At 32.8% G+C, this 19627-nt stretch overlaps 1 protein-coding gene across 1 annotated transcript; it reads left to right on the forward strand.

Moving 5' to 3' along the window:
- The first annotated feature begins 737 nt into the window (after positions 1-737).
- Positions 738-13506, forward strand: LOC128043060 (protein MAINTENANCE OF MERISTEMS-like). The gene is made up of 3 exons (XM_052634867.1): positions 738-813; positions 12723-12787; positions 12901-13506. Exons 1-3 carry the CDS (start codon positions 738-740, stop codon positions 13504-13506), a joined length of 747 nt encoding a protein of 248 aa, XP_052490827.1.
- The last annotated feature ends 6121 nt before the right edge of the window (positions 13507-19627 follow it).

Consider the following 19627-nt stretch of genomic DNA (forward strand, 5'->3'; position numbering starts at 1 on the left):
ATTATTGTAGTATAATTGATTATATATTAGAGCATATAAATTTGAAACTATATATATTTAAAACTTTTCCAAAGCAAAATAAAGAAAAATATTTTAATATGATAAACTTAAATCGTGAATTAATTTATTCAAATTCAAAATGATTACTTTAGAATTTTTTTTAAATTTTAACTTTTTATATATTCTTTAGAATTTTTAAAAATATATAAAAAGTGAAATTTTATTTTCTTTTGTAATTTTTGTCGAGAGATATCAATTTGTTTATTTTTAAAATTGACATGGATCAAAAGGATATTTGTACCAATTTACTATTTGGATTATTCGAGTTATTTAAATTGTAAAATTTAACTCGACTCAAACTCAAATCATTTATTTAAATTAACTAAAAAATTTAAATAATTCAATTCAATTAACTCAAAATTCAATTTTTTTTAAGTGAATCCAGTTTTGCAAACCTCACCATTGCAATCCAAACATATTGCTGTTATGCGGTGTGCGGTTAAGTGGAAAAATACTTCAAACGTGCGGCACTCATGGTAAAATTGCATCCAAGGGAAGCCTTGAACAATAGTATAGATGTTTGGGTAGATGTAAATTTTGCGGAAAAGGGAAAAAGAAAGAGGGTATTTTCGACTATCTGGAATAATTGTTGAATGTGAGTGAACAACCCGGGAAAACGTGACGAGACGTAGTGGAGAAAGAAGCGTGAACTCGACACGTGGCCCAATCAAGGGGACATGAAAGACACGTTGCATGACGAAGGTGCAGAGGGATTAGGCAGTTTGTGTGATACTGTGGGTGGTTGCCAGAACGGTGATATCTGACGGTTACACCAGGGCATCACGCGACCATATAACCGGCTCCCACCCCCGTTCCTGCTTTCTTTTCTCTCTCTCTTAACCCCATTGATTCAATTTTTTCTTTTCTCTTTTCCATTTTTTAGAGGTTATTTGGAGGTTTAGCCACTTGGCCTAATCATTAGTTCCCTACTGTCTTTGAAAGCGAAAGCTTGGCAGCTCGGCTTTCGCACACCGGCTCAGTATACGCTCTACCACATCTTCCCTCTTTAGCCGGCTTAGATTCCTTTTCCTTCCCATTATTATTTAAATTCAATTTTTTTTTCTCTTAAATGAAATGAGTCCACGGAAATTGAGAAAGGTAATTTACAAGTCTTAAATTTTGGAGGATTTTTTTTAAAATATGCTCCCTGGGATATTTTTAAATAAAAAATATATTTATTTGATAAATATGTAATAAAAAATAAAATTTTAAATTATATATTAACTTTGATTTAATTTATAATTTAATACATAAATTTTAATTTGGTGTAATGATATACATAGAATTTAATTGCTTATCTACATAATGTCTAAAACTATCTATAGTATCTATCTCCAACCCACTTCAGCACACTCTGAACTCACATTTTTTTTTGTATAGCAACAATACTTATGCCAATTAAATTAAAACTCAATCGACATGTAAAAAGTAAAAAAAATTACAAATATATAAAATAATACCAACTTCAAGCATACTTTAATATATAAAATATATCATTCGTAGAATACTTTGATTCATCATGAATAAATAAAATTTGTATGATACAAAATTCAACTTACTGATTAATATGAATGTTTCGATTTCTCAACCATTCTAGTGGAGACTTTATTTTGAATCCAAGAAACATATCTTGAAATGCAACCAAAGAGAAGATTCTTTTTTCTACTTGAAAAAAATATTCAAGCCAAAACCGTCCCTATAATCAAACGAACATATTTGCTCTATTGCTCATCTTTCTTTTTGTGTTTGTCACATTCTTAATGGCTTGCTCCTTAAGGAATCTTTATATTTAAATTAAAGAGGAAAAAGAAAAAAACCAGTTCCATTAAGAATTAAGCCCACACATTAATAAATAAATTCAATCATACAACCTTATCATATAATATATATTGCATGTACATACATCATCTCACCTACTATTCTTTCAGTCCACATTATCAGAAACTATATTTTTTCCTTTTTCCCATTTAACAACAATATCGCTAACAAAACCCACTAAAATCATTCAAAAAAGAATCCGTTGATAATATTAGGTATGTTATGGATCAAATTCAACACCCTTTTACATGAATTAACTAATTCTATGGTACCAAAAATGGTGAGACCCCCCAATACCTCCCAAATCAATCAAAATCAAGCAAAAAAAGTTGGTGATCATCCCAATCATGTAACATCAATTTTTAATTACTGTGTGTCTATATGTCTTATCCAACAAGGTTGTTGAGATGGATTGGGGGGGGGGGGGTGTCCTTTTAACATGACCAATAGAGCTTGAAAAATGCAGAGCAGTCAAGCCGAAATGTACTGGGAAAAGAGACTTGGATAACAAGGAAACAAGCTAGGGTAGGGGAAGGCAAGTGAGGTGACTTGTGTAGCTTTATCAGGTCAAATAAAAGCTGTTGTGTGTTTATATTTTGTCAGGATGGGTGCTTGCAAAGAAGAGGGGAGGAATGACGGTACTCTAAATACACCCCAATCAAACCAAAGGGTACAATAAGCAAATTAGTATCTGTTTTTAGGTTGTATTATAATGTGAATTTAGTTGTTATATTTTAATTTAATTTATTTTAGTTTTGTATTTCTTGATTTTTAACATTCAACTATACACATTTTAAGAAATGAATATATACATTTATTTTCATATTAGATTAATATAATTGTTTGTGTGTGCAATATATCAATATAAAATGTCACTAATTCAATAATGTTATCATTTGTGAAAATTAAATCAAATCAACATTTCATGTATAAAATTGCACAAAATCAAAGTTTGAGTATGAAGTTGCACATTAAATCAAAATTCATGTATAGTTTTGATATGTATCCTTAAATCCATTAACTATCTATATTTTTAATAATACATAAAAATAACAAACTGGCATGGTATTATATATGTGATAATATATTTACCGCATAAGATTTTGAAAACATCAAAACTTAATAAATTTAACAATTATCATTTCATCAATACTAAAATTTCAAATTTCAAAAAAAATAGATTAAAATATAAAGATTAAATTCACAACCTATATGATTAGCCCATCTTATTTGGCTTAGTCATGTGGCGCATTTAGAAGAATCAGAATCTCATCATCTTTCAAGGAGTTCCATGGAGTGTTGATGAGATCGTGAGAGGATCGTATAGCTTGGCAAAGCAGTGCACGTTCCATTCCAAGGCAAAATCTACTGTGAGACAAAGGACGAGTTATGAATTTACCTGGTTAGGCACACTACACCAAAACAGGCTTTTAGCGGAGCTTTTTTAGGCAAGCGCAGCAAATACTTCTAGAGGCGCTTTGGGTGTGGCTTAAAACAGATGGTTCAGTTAAGGTTGACTTCGGAATGGCTGCAGTAGGGGGAGTTGTTAGGGACGAGCAGGAGTATGCAATTGGCGAAATGTTTAATTTTGGAGGCCGAATTATGGGGTATCTTAGATGGTTTGTCATTATTACAAGAGAAGCAATGCAATACGGTGTTGATACAAACCGATAGTTTAGAGGTCATTGAAGCTATCCAAGATTCAGAGCTTACGTTAGTGAGATCGTCAATAATCCGACATATCAATTTTTTCCCGGAGAATGTAGGGAATTGGACACTCGAATATGTTCCCAAATAAAGGAAATAAAGAAGCAGACGATTATTTGTTCAAAATCCAACTGTTGGTTTATTGAAAATTTATTTCACAATAATAGGATTGGTGAGAATAACAAAATTTGAATTAAATTAAGCCGTAGTTATGGTATTGGGAAATGGGGAAGTATGAAATAGTTGATTTGCGATATTGCTTTTAGTGTATTTATAAAACACCTGGGTATGGCCTTATGTATAAAATAAAGCAAGCACATCTTGGGATGCATAATCCTTATCCATCATATTGATTAAAGTGATGTTTGAGAAAACAACATAACTAATTAAACTCTGATGTTAAATAAAAGACACTAAACAAGGAAGTCAACCAGCTTAAATTAATAAAATACATAAATCACAAGACTCCATGTGCCTATGTTGATAACAAGCTTCAGATGTGAATCTCTCTACCTGCACCATTACCTAAAAAGCGATGTAAGTGGGCATAAGATATTGCCACAATACGTACCTCCTTATGTTCCTTTTTAACAAATCAAAATTAATATTTACTGCATTATAATTAAATGACTACACTACCAACATCCAATTTCTCCTACCTTCCCTTACCCTAATTTAAAATCCTTACCTAATACACTCAATTTCTCATTTGAATAATTATTTTGCTAAAATTTAAAATTATTTTACGTAAATTAACTAACACTTGAGGAACAAAAGATAGTTCACGCGGTGATCAAGTGTTGAGAGCAGCTAAAAGAGAAGAAGAATAAGAAGGAAGTATAAAGCACGAAAAGTGGAGAGTAGCTAAAAAAGTCCCTCTTCTATGGTCAAGGATGGACACTTATAGGCAGAGTCACCGTCATTTGGCCCTAGACCTTGGCACATGCCTGTTGTTGGTCTTGCCTTGGTTGGCCACTTAGGGAGAATAATAGCTTTTCATTCATGGTTTTGACATGGATCAACCGACGCCCCATGTGTGATCCATGTCAGACATGTTTATAGGTCGGGTTACTCGTCCAAGCCTGAAGGCTTACTCGAAATTTGGGAAAAAATATTAGGTCCGAAAAATGAGTTTGGGCAAAAAAAAATAGGCTCATTTAAAATATGGGTTGAGCTCAAACTTAAACATTCAAGGCTCAAGCCGAGCCGTTTTAGGTTTATAATACTTTATATTATGTTATATATATTATATAATTTAGAACATATTAAAAAAACAAACCTATACTAAATCTATAATATTACTCTAATGTTTTGTAAAAAAAAAAATTTACTCTAATGTAAACATTAAAATAATGTTAAGATGACTATATAAAAAAGTTCAATAAAAAAATTATAAAATTATAAAATATTAAAATAAAATAAAATAAAATAAAAATATTTTTAAAAAAAATTAAAAAATAATATGGGCGGGCCTAAAATGGACTTGGGTTAGTTTTTGCAAATATGAGTGGGTTTAGGCAAAATTTTAGGCCCGAATTTTGGGCGGAGCTAGGCTTGGGCAAGCATAAAGTATATTAATATCATACTTAGACCCGACCGACCTGGCCCATAAGCTCCTCTAATCCATGAAAAGAATAATCCAACACTTGTTCTTGGGAAGGTAGACCCATGGTGCTCCATGTGTTGCGTATGTGCATGTTTGCAAGGTCCACAGTTGATGAAGTGTTGCCCATTGATAGAATCGTAGCCTATAAAGTTGTAATTGGTCAAAATGAGAGTAACGAGGTCCATTCTGACGAAACTAATAACAAACATAATTAATAAAAAACAAGAAGTAATATATTTATTGTGGGATAAAATATGATGTATCGTGGATACATTAATCTTACGCACCGTCAACAAATTATATTAAGCCACCTCATCAATAAGTAAAATAGAATAAATATTTGAGGATTTATAAATAATTATATGATTAAAATATTAAATTTTCATCTTCTACTCAATGAAATTTCAGTAAAATCCCAAAAGAAAAATTATACTAAATTCAAGTTATGGTTGAAAGGTTATTTTATTCATGGAATTTATTTTCTTAAAGTTTATACACGTTGGAAAAATGTCTATGATAAAAAGATTTTCAATAAGCAAACAGGTTATACGTAATCAATAATTTCTAGATTTAAACTTGTTTAAAAGGCTCCATTGGTATAAATTGTAATTAGTTATTTCTATTGACCTTTTTCAAGAAAGGAAAGAGGATGAGAAAATAATAATTTTAATTATATTTAAATACCCTCAAATATTTATTTTATTTTATATATTGACGAAGTGGGTTAATATGGTTTATTGTTGGTGCATAGAATCTTATCCCATTTAGTATTGATAATGTATAAAACAAAATTTGTAGTAAAGGCTTATTAGAACCGACAACATGATAGTTACTATTTACTTAAACGAATTAGGTAATGCAAGTTGATGGAATTTATAAGATACCCCATTGTCATCCTCTAGTAGTAAGGTGTATATGATAGGGCATGTAAATAAAGAGAAATACTGGAGTGATAAAATAGAAAATAAAGAATTGAAAATTTACTTGTAGGATCTATCCGATTCGAGATGGACCGCTCTCCCAAATAATACTTTCTAATAAAAAAGACTCATTTCCTACTAAAGAGTTTCCTAAGTTATTTATACTAACAATCACATGTAATAACCTCAACAAATAAGCTTAAATAAAGGAACATAATCTGTAACAGCCAAAGTGGTTCCTAATTTTCAGATTAGTGTAACCAAGGTGGTTCCATGATTTCAGCTAACTGACTAAATGTGACTTCTTCCATATTTTTTCCACGTGTCCTAGATTTCCGCCTTAAGTATACTTGTAGGAGAGTTGCATCAATACTTCCCCCTCGTAAGACGACTTGTCCTCAAGGCGAAAGGATGGAAATTTTTCGACAAGGAGATCATAATTTTCCCATGAAGCTTCTTCCAAAGGCCTCGATTTCCATTCAATCAACAACTCTAATGTAGGAACCCCAGCTTCCCGAACCCATCGGTGAGATAATACTTTGGTAGGAGAAAGAATTATTTCCCAATCTGTCGAAATGGGCAAATGAGCAGGTGGATTAGAATTATTTCCCAACCTCCTCAACCTCAAAAGAGAGGTATCGACGCTTAGAATTAGCTTGAGATTTCATATGAGACAGAGCTTTAAGGAAGTTACCCTTCAAAAGCTTTAGCATGTCATCCTGTTGGATTAGTTGTTGCTCCAATTTGCCACTGCAGTCTTGCCAGGAACATAAGGATAAGCAGTGGCGACCATAAACTATCTTCAAAGGAGTAGTATCTGTTGCTGTGTGAAAATCAGTATTAAAAGAGAATTTGACCCACAACAAAAAAACTACTCTATCCGGTACGTTGTTCTTGTGCAAAACAGCAAAGGTAGGCTTCTAAACATCGATTGACCACTTTTGTTTGGCCATCAATTTGAGGGTGGTAACTTGTGCTCATCCGTAGTTTCATTTTACTTAGTTTAAAAAGTTCTTACCAAAAATTGCTGAGGAAAATAACATCTCGGTCAAATACAATCGAACGTGGAAAACCATGGAGTCTAATAATTTTCTTGCAAAAATTCACAGCAACTATCTTGGCTATAAAAAGATGAGCCAAGGGAATAAAATGAGCATATTTACTCAAAAGGTTTACCACCACAAGAATCGTGTCAAAGCGGTGTGACTTGGGAAGTCCTACAATGAAATCAAGAGAGATGTCTTCCCAAATATGATCCAGAATCAGCAAGGGTTGGAGGAGACCAGCTGGCGCCAAAGCTTGATATTTGTTTTGTTGGCACTGCAAATAGTTTTGGACATAGTGATGAACATCTTATTTTAATTGAGGCTAAAAGAATTGTGCTGATAGCTGTTTGAGAGTCTTCAAATATCCTCCATGGCCTGCAGTAGGAGTATTGTGAGACTTAAAAAAAATCTTCTGCTTGAGGGCTGCATTGTCAGGAATAACCAGCCTATTTTTATAATAGAGCATTTGCCTTGCAATAACAAAATTTAGGAAGGAGGCAAGATTATACATTAGTGACAACATATTATGGCTGGAGTAAGGATCCACTTTGGGTGCATCTTGTAAATCCAACAAATCTAAGCTAAATGGAAGTGCTAAAGATAAAAAATCTGTAGAATGTGGTCTGCGGGAAATCGCAAGGTTGAGGGATATGTTAGGAATGAAATTGATGAATTTGTAATGTTAATTGATAGATTATTAAACTTGGTTGTTAAATAAACTTGTTTTGTTTAGTGATTTATGATGAATTTAGGGTTTAAGGACTTTTTTATGAAAATAGTAAAATTTCATGGTAACATTATGAAATGATGATTTAAATGGGCTGGTATGGGTCCCTAAGAAGTTCGGCTAGCATGTATAGAAGGTAAAAATAATATTTTTAAACGTTTCGAAATTTAGGACTAAATTGCATAAAAGTTAAAATAGGAGGGATAATTTTGTAATTTCATGATAATATGAATTATAGATTGAATTGAATACTTGAGGTTAATTAAAGTACTTAATTGAATGAAATTATTTATTTAGATCAAGATAAACAACCGGACTTAAATCAGGGAAAAGCGGCTTTGGATTAATCCTCAACTCGACTTTTGCAATTATAGTTGTCGAGGTAAGTTCATATGAATTATAATATTATTAATGACAGTTTGATTGATTATCTGTTAAATTATATTAGTTATAAACTGACTTGAATATATAAATATATCGACATTTGGAATAATTGACGGATAAATAATCTCGTTTGAACCTTAAGAATTCTTAGGATACGAATGACATGTCATTAGGGATTTCATGTTTCGGGTGTTGGTCTTGAATGTCCTACCGATGGTTGAGGTCCTGCATTTATTACGGATTCTCCACAGTTTGTGTGAGCAACATCGTGTAGCTAACATTCCGACCTACAGCTCGTGTGAGCAGACCCATTTCACAGCTTGTGTGAGCACTATTGAAAAGGAAAGGTTACGATTATATGGAAAGGCACACTATGTGTGAGCATTCTTGAGTATCCAATGTGATTCTAGATGGTTCAACGGGTAAGTAAAAGCTAATGGCAGGGCATGTATGCAATTGGATAATTGATCATAATCTTATAAAAAGGTAAATTTGATGAATGCAATTGATTTGAATGAAACAAAATAAGTATGTGATGAATGATATGTACATGGAGATTCACTTATAATATGGTTGATTTTCTATATGTGTTATGCATGAGCTTACTAACTTATGAGTTTGGTGGTGTATATAGGATTTTATTAAGCTTATGAGTATGGTAATGATGTTATGCACATTTCATAAAATGAGTTTAAGAAGGATAAGTTATGTTTGAATTTATACGAGTTTACTAAGCACTAGTTGCTTACATAGTTATTTTCCTTTGTTTCATAGATTATCAGAAGCTTGATCAGTTGGAAGCTTGTTGGAGATCTATCACACAATCCAACAATCACTTCAGTAGTTTTTAAGTTATTTTGGCCAAGGTTATAAATGCCATGTATAGGACTTTATATAATGGTAGTCTGAATGTATTAATGATCAATTTGGTATGAATATGCTTTTGTAGTATATATTTTGTTTGATAGACTTATAATGCTTTGGAAGTTTATGACATTTGGTCATTTTTAAGTACTTTGTAATATATGGTCCTTTTGGTATGTTTATTATGAAAAGTGAAAGGTTATAATTGATGTCATTAGGTAGCTAAATTGACTATGTTTTGTGCTTGAGATGTGGCATTATAACCTTGTTTTGATTAAAGTTGTTTTGGTATAAATGTGGTGCCTTTGAATGGCATATTAGTTAGGTGATATAGGTTGATTGAATTGGTATGTTTATATGTGTTTGAAATGTGCTTAGGTCTATTGAATGTATGCACAAATGGAGTGGATGATTGAGCAAGTTTTGGTCTTAAAATGGCTTGTTTTTAGGGTCAAATTATGGAGCACACGACCTGGGACACAGGCTATCACACGGCCGTGTGACACACATGGTCTGGCAACACGGCCGTGTGTCACTTATTATTTTAGGTGTGAGTATCACACAGCCTAAGACATGGCCGTGTATGTCAAGTCAGTGAGTTACACGGTCTAGCGCACGACCGTGTGACACAAGTCCGAGAGTTACATGGTCTGGCATACCGTCCGCGACACAGCCGAGTAACCTAACTCAATGAGTTACACAGTTTAAAACACGGGTTGGGACACGACTGTGTGCCTCATTGTTCAAATACCACACAGTCTGGGCTATGTCACACGGCAGTGTGACCCCTATTTTCAAAATTTTCAAATTTTCTGAATTGTTTTAATTTAGTCTCGAATTGTTTCTGAATTGGTTTTAGGACCTTGAAGGCCCGATTTAAGCCCCAAATGTATATGTTTGATAGGTTTGTAATGAGTTTCAAGTAATTAATATTAAATGACTTCATTGTTCTATTTTATACAGTAATGCTTCGTAACCCTAATTCAACGACGAATACAGGTTAAGGGTGTTACATTGAATCAGGTCTACATTACGTTTAGTAATTTCAACCTTGCTCGCCCGCCATATTCTTTAACCATAATTAGTTTACACAGTTCGCCATCTATGGCGGAAGAAGTCATTTGACCCTTAACGACATAACCTTTGCAATTCACATGACAGTATATAATTCAACTCCGTTAAAAAATGACAGTATATAATTCAACCCCTAAATTTGGTTGTACACTCCCAAATACTCTTATCTACAACCTACTACATCACACCTATTTGAAGATACACTACCAAAATCAATATTTACATTTGATAGTACACTCCTAGACACTCCTATTTTATGGTACGTTCAACAAGTTTTTTTCCATCCAACTACAGTATCAGACCCTCAAGACCTTTCATATATATAGACTAAGTGGGTGCTGGCCATTAGTGTCTTGGCACCTAATTTTTTTTCTTAAATATGATATAAAGGTGTCGGCCATTATTGTGCCAAAACCCAAGAAATTTTATTTTTCAAGTCCCGAAAAAGGTGGTACCGACCATCAAAGTCCCCCAACTCAATTTTTTTTCAAATACTGGTGTAAAGTATACCGGTATGATACGGTTGGAAAAAAATACGAAAGGTGCCGGCCTTTTAGGTCCCCCAACACCAAAAAATATTCTTTTATCACCTGACACAATTATCAAGTGATGATTGAGACAAAATACAAGGTAATACTTGCCATTTAAGTCTCCCAATTTAAGTTTATTATTCATTTCAAGTTATTTAAGTAATTATTTTTAGACTTAGATCATTTATATAATTATTTATTTTTTTGGATGATTTAGGTAAAATATATTTGGTGGGGTCTTTTACAAAAATATTATAAAAAAAATAAAAATTTACCAAAATACTACAAGTTTTTTTTATTTACCAAAATATATAAACTTTTTTTTATTTACCAAAATATATCAAAAAAAACCAAAATTAAAAAAAAACTTGACAAAAAAAAATCAGACTGAAGTGACATCTCACTGGTCACGCCAATGGTTGACAAAAAAAAATCAGACTGAAGTGACATCTCACTGGTCACGCCAATGGTATTGGCGGCACCAAAGGTGCCAAAACCATTGGCGGCACCAATGGTGCCAATGCCATTGGCGGCACCAATGGTGCCAATGCCATTGGCGGCACCAGTTGGTGTTATTTGGGGGGGTCGGTGGTGGGGGCAGAAGGAGAGAAAGAAAGAAAGAAAGGAGAGGAAGAAAGAAAAGGAAAGGAGAAGAGAAAAAAGGAAAGAAAGAAGAAGAAAAAAGAAAGAAGGAAGGAAAGAAAGGGAAAGGAGAAGAGAAAAAAGAAGAAGAAGAAGAGGGAAGAAAGGAAAAAAAGGTAATTTTATTAATAAATTTGATTTTTTTGTAATATTTATGTGTTTAAAATTTATGTAATGTAATTATAGTTATTTTATTATTTTATTTAGCATATATATTTTATTAAATATATTTAGAATGAAAAAATAAGTTAAAGTACATTATATGTTGATTAGGAATTTTTTATGAAATTTAGTTATGAATTTGAAAATAAAATTTTAGGAAAATAGCATTAAAAGAAAATGACAAAGAAGTATGTTTTAGAAAACACAAAATACGAAAAGAAAAATGAGAATTGTATATTTATTGAAAATAAATAAATGCGAAAAAGAAATGCGAAAAATGTACATGAAATAAATGTAAAACATAATAAATTGAAAATAATGTAAAATTATAAAATAAAAATTACGTTTTTTTAAATAATAATATGTGGATTAAAAAATACGAATAAATGGTCAAGAAAGACAGTACTAGTAAATGTTATTAAAAATTCAGAAATAATTTATAGAATTAATGGAAAAAAATGTAGTGAAATAATATAAAATAATAAAATACAAAAGAATATAGTTTTATTGAAAGTAATAAAATCGGAAAAATAATAATACGACCAAAGGGCGGGGGAGGGGTTTATTTCGGTTATTTACCAAAATATTACAAAAAATACAAAAATATTATAAAGTTTTATTTTATTTACCAAAAGAATAGAGGAAAAAATGGTTATGGAGGGAATAAAAAGGCGGTACCAATATGTGGGTAATTACTTTTAATCCTCATTATTTATTAATAAATTTCAAACATTATGCATTTGAAATAATGTAAAATTATAAAAGACTAAGTTAATGATATTTTTAAAGTAATAAAATGCGGAGAAAAAATACGAACATATGGCGTAAGTAAGAGTGTATTACTCACTTTTTAAAATTAGAAACAATTAATACAAAATATTTCAAAGAAAATGTCTTGAAATAATTTAAAACAATAAAATAGGAGAATAATATATTTTTATTTAAAGTAATAAAGATTGAGAAAATTATACGAACAAAGGACAGGGGTAAGGGTTAAGTTTTTACAGCAAATTAATTTAAATAACAAACTCGATTAATAAATTTCAAACATTATGCAGTGAAAGAATGTAAAAATATAAAATTAGGAATTATGATATTTTTAAAGGAATAAAATGCGCAGAAAAAAATACGAATAAATGGCCGAAATACGATTTTTTTACTAACTTTTTTTTCAACTTGCAGGCATTGCAATGGCTGAATTGATTCGAAGCGATATTAGACACATATCTAATGCGGCTAATAACGAGGTATTATTTATTATTTGTTAATCAGGAGTTCTATTTATTTAAAAATGATATACGCAGTATATAGAAATAAATTATGCAATCGTAATATTTTTTCTGTTATTTAACACTATCAGGACTCGTATCGAGTATTAAGGGGCCGCGTGAGTGTTTTAAAGATAGCTCCAGATGCACGATTTATGTCGTACCTGGAGCTAGCCGGATTTGGGTCAGTCGCATTGATCCGGTCCTCCGACTTGCGATTTGATCTATTATCCGCGCTAGTGGAGCGATGGCGTCCGGAGACCCATACTTTCCATTTTCCGTGCGGGGAGTGCACGGTGACGTTAGAGGACGTTGCAGTGCAGCTTGGACTCCTAGTTGACGGGAATCCCGTTACGGGACTATCTTCATTAACCGATTCGGCTGCGGTTTGCTATCAACTCCTAGGAGAGTCACCAAAGGACGGTGATAAATATTTTTCCACAATAAAATTTACATGGCTAAGAGCCAAAATTTGTCGACTATCAGCGACCGCCAGTGAAGGTGAGTTGATGTGCGCTGCTCGAGCGTACATCATGCATTTGATAGGGGCACTACTCATGCCCGATGCAAACGGCGACAGTGTGCATTTGTCGTACTTGCCTCTGCTTGCTGATTTGTCCACAGCTAGGTCGTACAGTTGGGGTTCGGCCGTTCTAGCAATGCTGTACAAGGAGCTTTGTCGGGCGAAAAACCCGTAATGTAAAGACATCGGCAATTGCCTCATACTGCTGCAGTCATGGGCACTTTATCGGATGCCGTTTTTGGCACGCGTTAGTCACCAATCCTATCTATATCCACTGCCACTCAGGTGAGAAAATAAAAATTGTCATTATTTGTAGTCATAATATATTGAGTAATGTTACCAACCCTAAACCATATACTTTTTTTGGTAGGTGGACGACCCGTCCCGGCATCGGGAAGTCGTGTGATGTCCCGATATACAGCATGAGGATTGAACAGCATGTCCGGGAAGGGGTAAGTTTCTATTGTAATATTCATGACATACATGGTATTTCTACATGTTTCTCACATGTTATCCGTCTAACTCGTTACAATGTTATTACTCATGCAGTTTATATGGATGCCATACCGGAGGCCGGAAATTGCAAATGTTGTACCCCCGTCCGCACTCGTTGATTCCTACACATGGTGCACAAACACACCAATAATAAATTTCAACGTCGTCGAGTGGTATAACGGCGATCGACCATTTTGCTCCATACCGACTAACTCAGCAAATAAGTGAATCGGTGCATTCTTCTCAGTCTCATTCCCACAGTAGAGATCGACCATTGTCTCCACGTCTTCGTCGTCTACAAGTTCCATTTCGACGAATTTGACCGGATTTGTCGAAATTAGAAACTTGTAGAAAATTTTTGATATCCTTCTCTCACAACGTCTATGGATTTTTGCATTAATCATTGCCTTCATTTCGTCGAACGATACATTTCTATTAAATCTCATTGCTATTTGTTGCCGACATTCAAATACACATCCAACACTTGTTGTCAATATGACTCCATCGAAATAAACGCATACAAGAAACTTAGCATCCATCTTCAATATTTAATCTGTAAAAAAAAAAACAAAATCTCATAAAATATCTCGAACGGTAACTGAATTACTTAAAAAAAATTTATACTCAAAATAATAAACAAAATAATACACACTAAAATTATTAATTTTATACTACGAATAATATTATTAATTTTATACTCAAAATAATACACACTAAAATTATTAATTTTACTAAAAATAATAACTAACTATAATAATAATACTAGTTTTTACTAACTAGTTTATTTTCAGTAAATAAAAATAATAAGTAACCATAATAATAATACTAGTTTTCGCTAACAATAATATTACTAAGTTACATCTTAATACATTAATAACATCTTCATACTAACAACAACAACAACAACAACAACAACAACAACAACAACAACAACAACAACAACAACAACAACAACAACAACAACAACAACAACAACAATAATAATAATAATAATAATAATAATAATAATAATAATAATAATAATATTAACTAATACTTTTATTTTGAGTTCTATTAATCTTAATAACTAAACTAAAACAAAAATATTACAACATATACAAAATAATAAAAACAATATAATCAATTATTTTTAAAAAAATACCTCCTTTTTCTGCTTTCTTTCTCTCTTTTTCTCTTCTTCTCCGCACCAACTCTTTTTTTTTTGTTGATTTTTCTCTTTTCAGCTTGATAGAGGTCGTATTTATAATACGAGTGGTGCCGCCAATGGCATTGGCACCATTGGTGCCGCCAATGGTTTTGGCACCTTTGGTGCCGCCAATACTATTGGCGTGACCAGTGAGATGTCACTTCAGTCTAATTTTTTTTGTCAGGGTTTTTTTTTTGGTTTTTTTATATATTTTGGTAAATAAAAAAAAGTTTATATATTTTGATAAATAAAAAAAAACTTGTAGTATTTTGGTAAATTTTTATTTTTATTATAATATTTTTGTAAAAGACCGTATTTGGTGAGACCAATAAAAGTAAAACCACACTCCCAAACAAACATATAGCCGACACCTGTAAAAGCTTTACCAAAACAGGTCTACTTCCCTCACCGTCTTAACATCCTTGATTTCCTCATTTGCATTGGAAAATAGTCAAAGTCATCTCACCAAATTTCCTTTGTAGCTATAAAAAACACCAAATCAAAGACTGCTTATGATTGTGGCATAGGGAAGGAAAATCTCCAATTTGATATCATCTCAGACTAAAAGCAAAAGCCAATTGTTACTCTCCTCCTTTGATATAAAATTGGCCGCCACCATTTCTCCACATGGACCTCAGCCTGTGATTCGGTGCCACATCTAAAAACCCTTTGCCAATTTTGGGTTTGGTTCCATATCACACGGAGATTCTCAATTTGTCACTTTGTTTATATTCTTTTATTCCCCTTACACCTCAGCATGCCACCCTTGCCTTTTGCTTTTCTTTCTCCAAAAGCCTTCAGTTTGCCCTTTTATTGGCTAATTCTGTTTATTTTCACATTTTCCTTTTGCTAATGAGTGTGTTTCTAAAGCTAATTAATATAATTTGTACTAAATTATTTTTATTAGGTTCAATGTATTGATTAAAATATAACCAACGTAAAAAGAGGTAACATTATATCTATTTCAATTTTAATAACATGTTTACTTTTATACAAACACAGGCTTAGTATATAAAATTATAAGTTGAATCAAATTGAAAGAATTTATTATTAAAATATAACTTGGGTTAAAAATTATATAGAAAAGGTGGAGGGGTTCATGTTGCAATTTCTCCCTCCACAAATGATTGCTTTATTTCCTTGCTACATGTCAAATTTTTAGAGTGTGAACACGCTAAAAAGTTAAAAGCATGTTTTAAAATATCTATTATATGAATTATTTAGAACATATACTGTGATATTCTTCAAACTTAGTCTAAAATATCCAAATTTTATACCTATTTATAAAATTAAAAAAGAAAAAGGCAGGTGGTGGATGTAACATATTGGAGTGTTTGATTATTATTGACCTAGTAAATAGATAGTGATGGTTGTTGGGAAAGAGCAAGACCTAAATCACTTGTTTGAGTGAATGAGTCCAAAGCATAGCGACTACGTGGAGTTTTGGCTTCTATTTGAGTTCATACTCTGCTTTCCTTTGCATAGAAATATAGAATCTTTTGCTTTAGATGATGATGTTGCATCTTCCTAATTTGTTGGGTCCATTTTGCAAAAGGAACCCAATACCTACATATGGTCCAACGCCATTCCCTCTCGCTGTCTCTCCATTCAACCCATACCTTTGGAGGGGAGTTGTCATTGTTTTAATAGAATTGGTCATGTTAGTGGGACATTTAAAATTAAAATATTCCTGGTTTTCTTTCGAAACAGCACTGTGAAATCCAATTCATAAGAAATCCCTTGCAAATGCAACATCAATTAATGGGCATCCATGATTTTTGTTTTGGACCCTACTTTCATTTTTCTATTCAATTTTCTCATTCACCGGTACTGACGTTTATGGGCAATGCAATCTAACGCTTGCAAATTAAAACCAAATATACGTCTAACTTTCTTAGCTCAACATACGGTGGGTTGGATTATCGGTCTGAAATTTGAAAAAGTTGAAACAAAAATATTATAATAAAAAAAGTAGAGTTGAAAAAAAAACTAGGTATAATTAAAATTCGGATTGGGTTTAAAATTGAACATTCAAGATTTGACTTGACCTATTTTCCAAAATTTTAATATATTATGTTATTTTATTTTATGTAAATTGTAACACAAAACAAAGGGTTTAACTTCTTGTCTTTCCCACCATAACAAGTTAAGAATTGAAAAGAAGATCATTTTTAAAATTCAACTTTTAGTTTAGAGTAGGAGGAAGTAGTGAAATGCATTTTCCAGGATGGGAGCCACCTCATGCAAGGCATTCCCATTTGAAAGAACCTGCAGCTGCAAATATTCAGCAATCAGCATAACAATGTTGCATTTTGGGAAAAAGATAAAAAAAGTATATATATTATAGATTTTAATTCAGGTCAAAGGAAGTCAATAAGCTGCGATCTACGACGTTGATCCCTCAAAAGATGAAAGACTTGGTGGTGAGGTTACAACACAAAGAATCAGCCCATGTGGTTGGCCAGCTTCTGCGACTTTCTTCTTGTGATTCTAACAGTACTATCGTCCAAGGTATCCGGAACTACTGATGTTCACGCACAAAGTCCTTATCAATGTCATTCTTTGAGCATGTCTTTAATCAAACAGCTAGAGGGTCGTCTTCTCCTGTATAAGGGAAAGTTGTTATGAAAGCCATCAAGAGGGAAATCAACAATTGCCCAATAAGTTCCATAATATACACTTTGTTGTTTGGCAATAACCAAGAAAATAAGCCTCTCCGGTCTGCACCAATGCAGACTAAACTCCCAATTTTGCATACATATGCTCAAATCAACAAAATTTAAAGCCAATTGATGTGACACAATCAAGCTATTTAAGCTCACGCTTGACTAAGCTCGTTTATTAATTTTCATAGTTAAACTTGAGCTCCAACTTGTTTTCCTCATTTGTATTAAAATTCAAGCTCATTTATATTTAAGCTATTTCTATATAATAAATATATTATAATATATTAGATGAAAATCTCGATTAAGCTCATTAAATGTTTAATAATTATCGAATCAAATTTGGATTTTGCTGACTGGTGAATTGGCTCCCTTCAGGAGAAGTCTTTGATGTGTTGTCATCTAGGCAGCTGACTCAAACCGTCAACAATCGAAACTATGGTCCCTGTGGAGAGTCGTGTACAGTTCATGAAAGGGGGAGTGGTACCATGTTTACAAACATGTCACCTATAATACCTTTGTTGGTGGTTCAAGCTATGGCATGCCCAAGTACCTCCATTATTATTCACACACTCAATACTAACACCTATCCTAAGTCTTGCAAGTACCTACCTCCACCGTGTGGAGGATGGGGACAAAACCTCAGTACGGAGGCAATACCTTCAATTGTTGATGGTCTGGGTTGGCTACCTAGAAAACGACACTTCGAAGACTTCTCTCGGAGGAGTCGATTCCCCTGTCAACAATAAAAGGTGCCTTTTATAACAAAACCCTAACACGGGGACAGTACATTTGATTGTTGACGATCTAAGTCACTTGCCCGAAGAACGACACTTTGAAGATTTCTCTCGAAAGGAGTTAATTCCCCCATCAACAATAAAAGGTGCCTTTTATAAAAGCTTTATTTTCCAAATGATTTTTATAGAAATTGTTGAAAAATATCAAACGGGTAATAAAGTGTCAGGGGAGTGACCACTAAAGTTGTTTAAGACAGTTTCAATATTAGAGAGGTTGGCAATTTATTGAACAACATATATGAATTGTGTTGATTATGTGGATGATATCTAGCCTATTATTGAATATCATATCACCTGAGGAACATATTTTGGAGATTTGAATCGGATCGGATTACTCTTATCCAATCATTTGAATTGTGGATATTGGATTATTTAGAACATTGCATTCTTAGCTGACAAGAGTCATTGTTTACCTTATTTGTTATTATATTATATTCAACTAGTTAATATGGTGTTTAATAGGGATCGTAATGGATTTTCTCCATGTCAACAAGACTCAAACAACTCTATATTGTACCTAAAATTGAGAGCACTAAATTTGTTCAAGTAAGGAACTATATTTTATAAATGCATAGTGATAATAAAACCTTTGTTTCAGATACAAGTGAGGAAATTGTCATGAGTGTGTAATAGATATGTAAGAGTGGAAATCGAACTGCGAAAACAAACCTTCTATTCCCTATTTGTTTTCTGTGCCACGCAGTTGCCCACTTCCTTTTACTCTTTCCCAACATGAAATTTATTTCTAAGCAATTATAGAGAGGTAAAGAATCCAATGCAGTGAATGATATGTAAAGAAAATAAGAATAAGAAAACCTTACCCTCTAAATGAATCTAATTTGACTTGATTTTGAATTAAATATTAAAGAAAACAGCATTTAACAAATGACAGGATTTCTGACCCGCAATGAGTTTCAGAAAACATGATATTCTTGATTCATTGGGCCAAGCCCAATGGTATGATATATTTGGACCTTGGAATATTAGCCTTAATGATGAGGTGTCGTAAACCCCCTCCGGTTGACGGAGTCTAGCTGCCAGTGCCAGCCAGCAAGAAAGACGTGCACCAATAGCGGAATTGACCCCACTTTACACGTATTCTTTTTCCTCTTTCTATTTTCTCCAATAATTAAAGACGAGATACGAAGCCCATTT

The sequence above is a fragment of the Gossypium raimondii genome, chromosome 8 (assembly GCF_025698545.1).
Source record: "Gossypium raimondii isolate GPD5lz chromosome 8, ASM2569854v1, whole genome shotgun sequence".
NCBI classification, from domain to species: Eukaryota; Viridiplantae; Streptophyta; class Magnoliopsida; order Malvales; family Malvaceae; genus Gossypium; species Gossypium raimondii.

Coding starts and splice junctions, on each gene's coding strand:
- LOC128043060 (XM_052634867.1), top strand. CDS start 738: ATGAAAGACACGTTGCATGACGAAGGTGCAGAGGGATTAGGCAGTTTG. Junction 814..12,722: donor TGTGGGTGGTTGCCAGAACG/GTGATATCTGAC, acceptor TTCAACTTGCAG/GCATTGCAATGGCTGAATTG. Junction 12,788..12,900: donor CTAATGCGGCTAATAACGAG/GTATTATTTATT, acceptor TAACACTATCAG/GACTCGTATCGAGTATTAAG.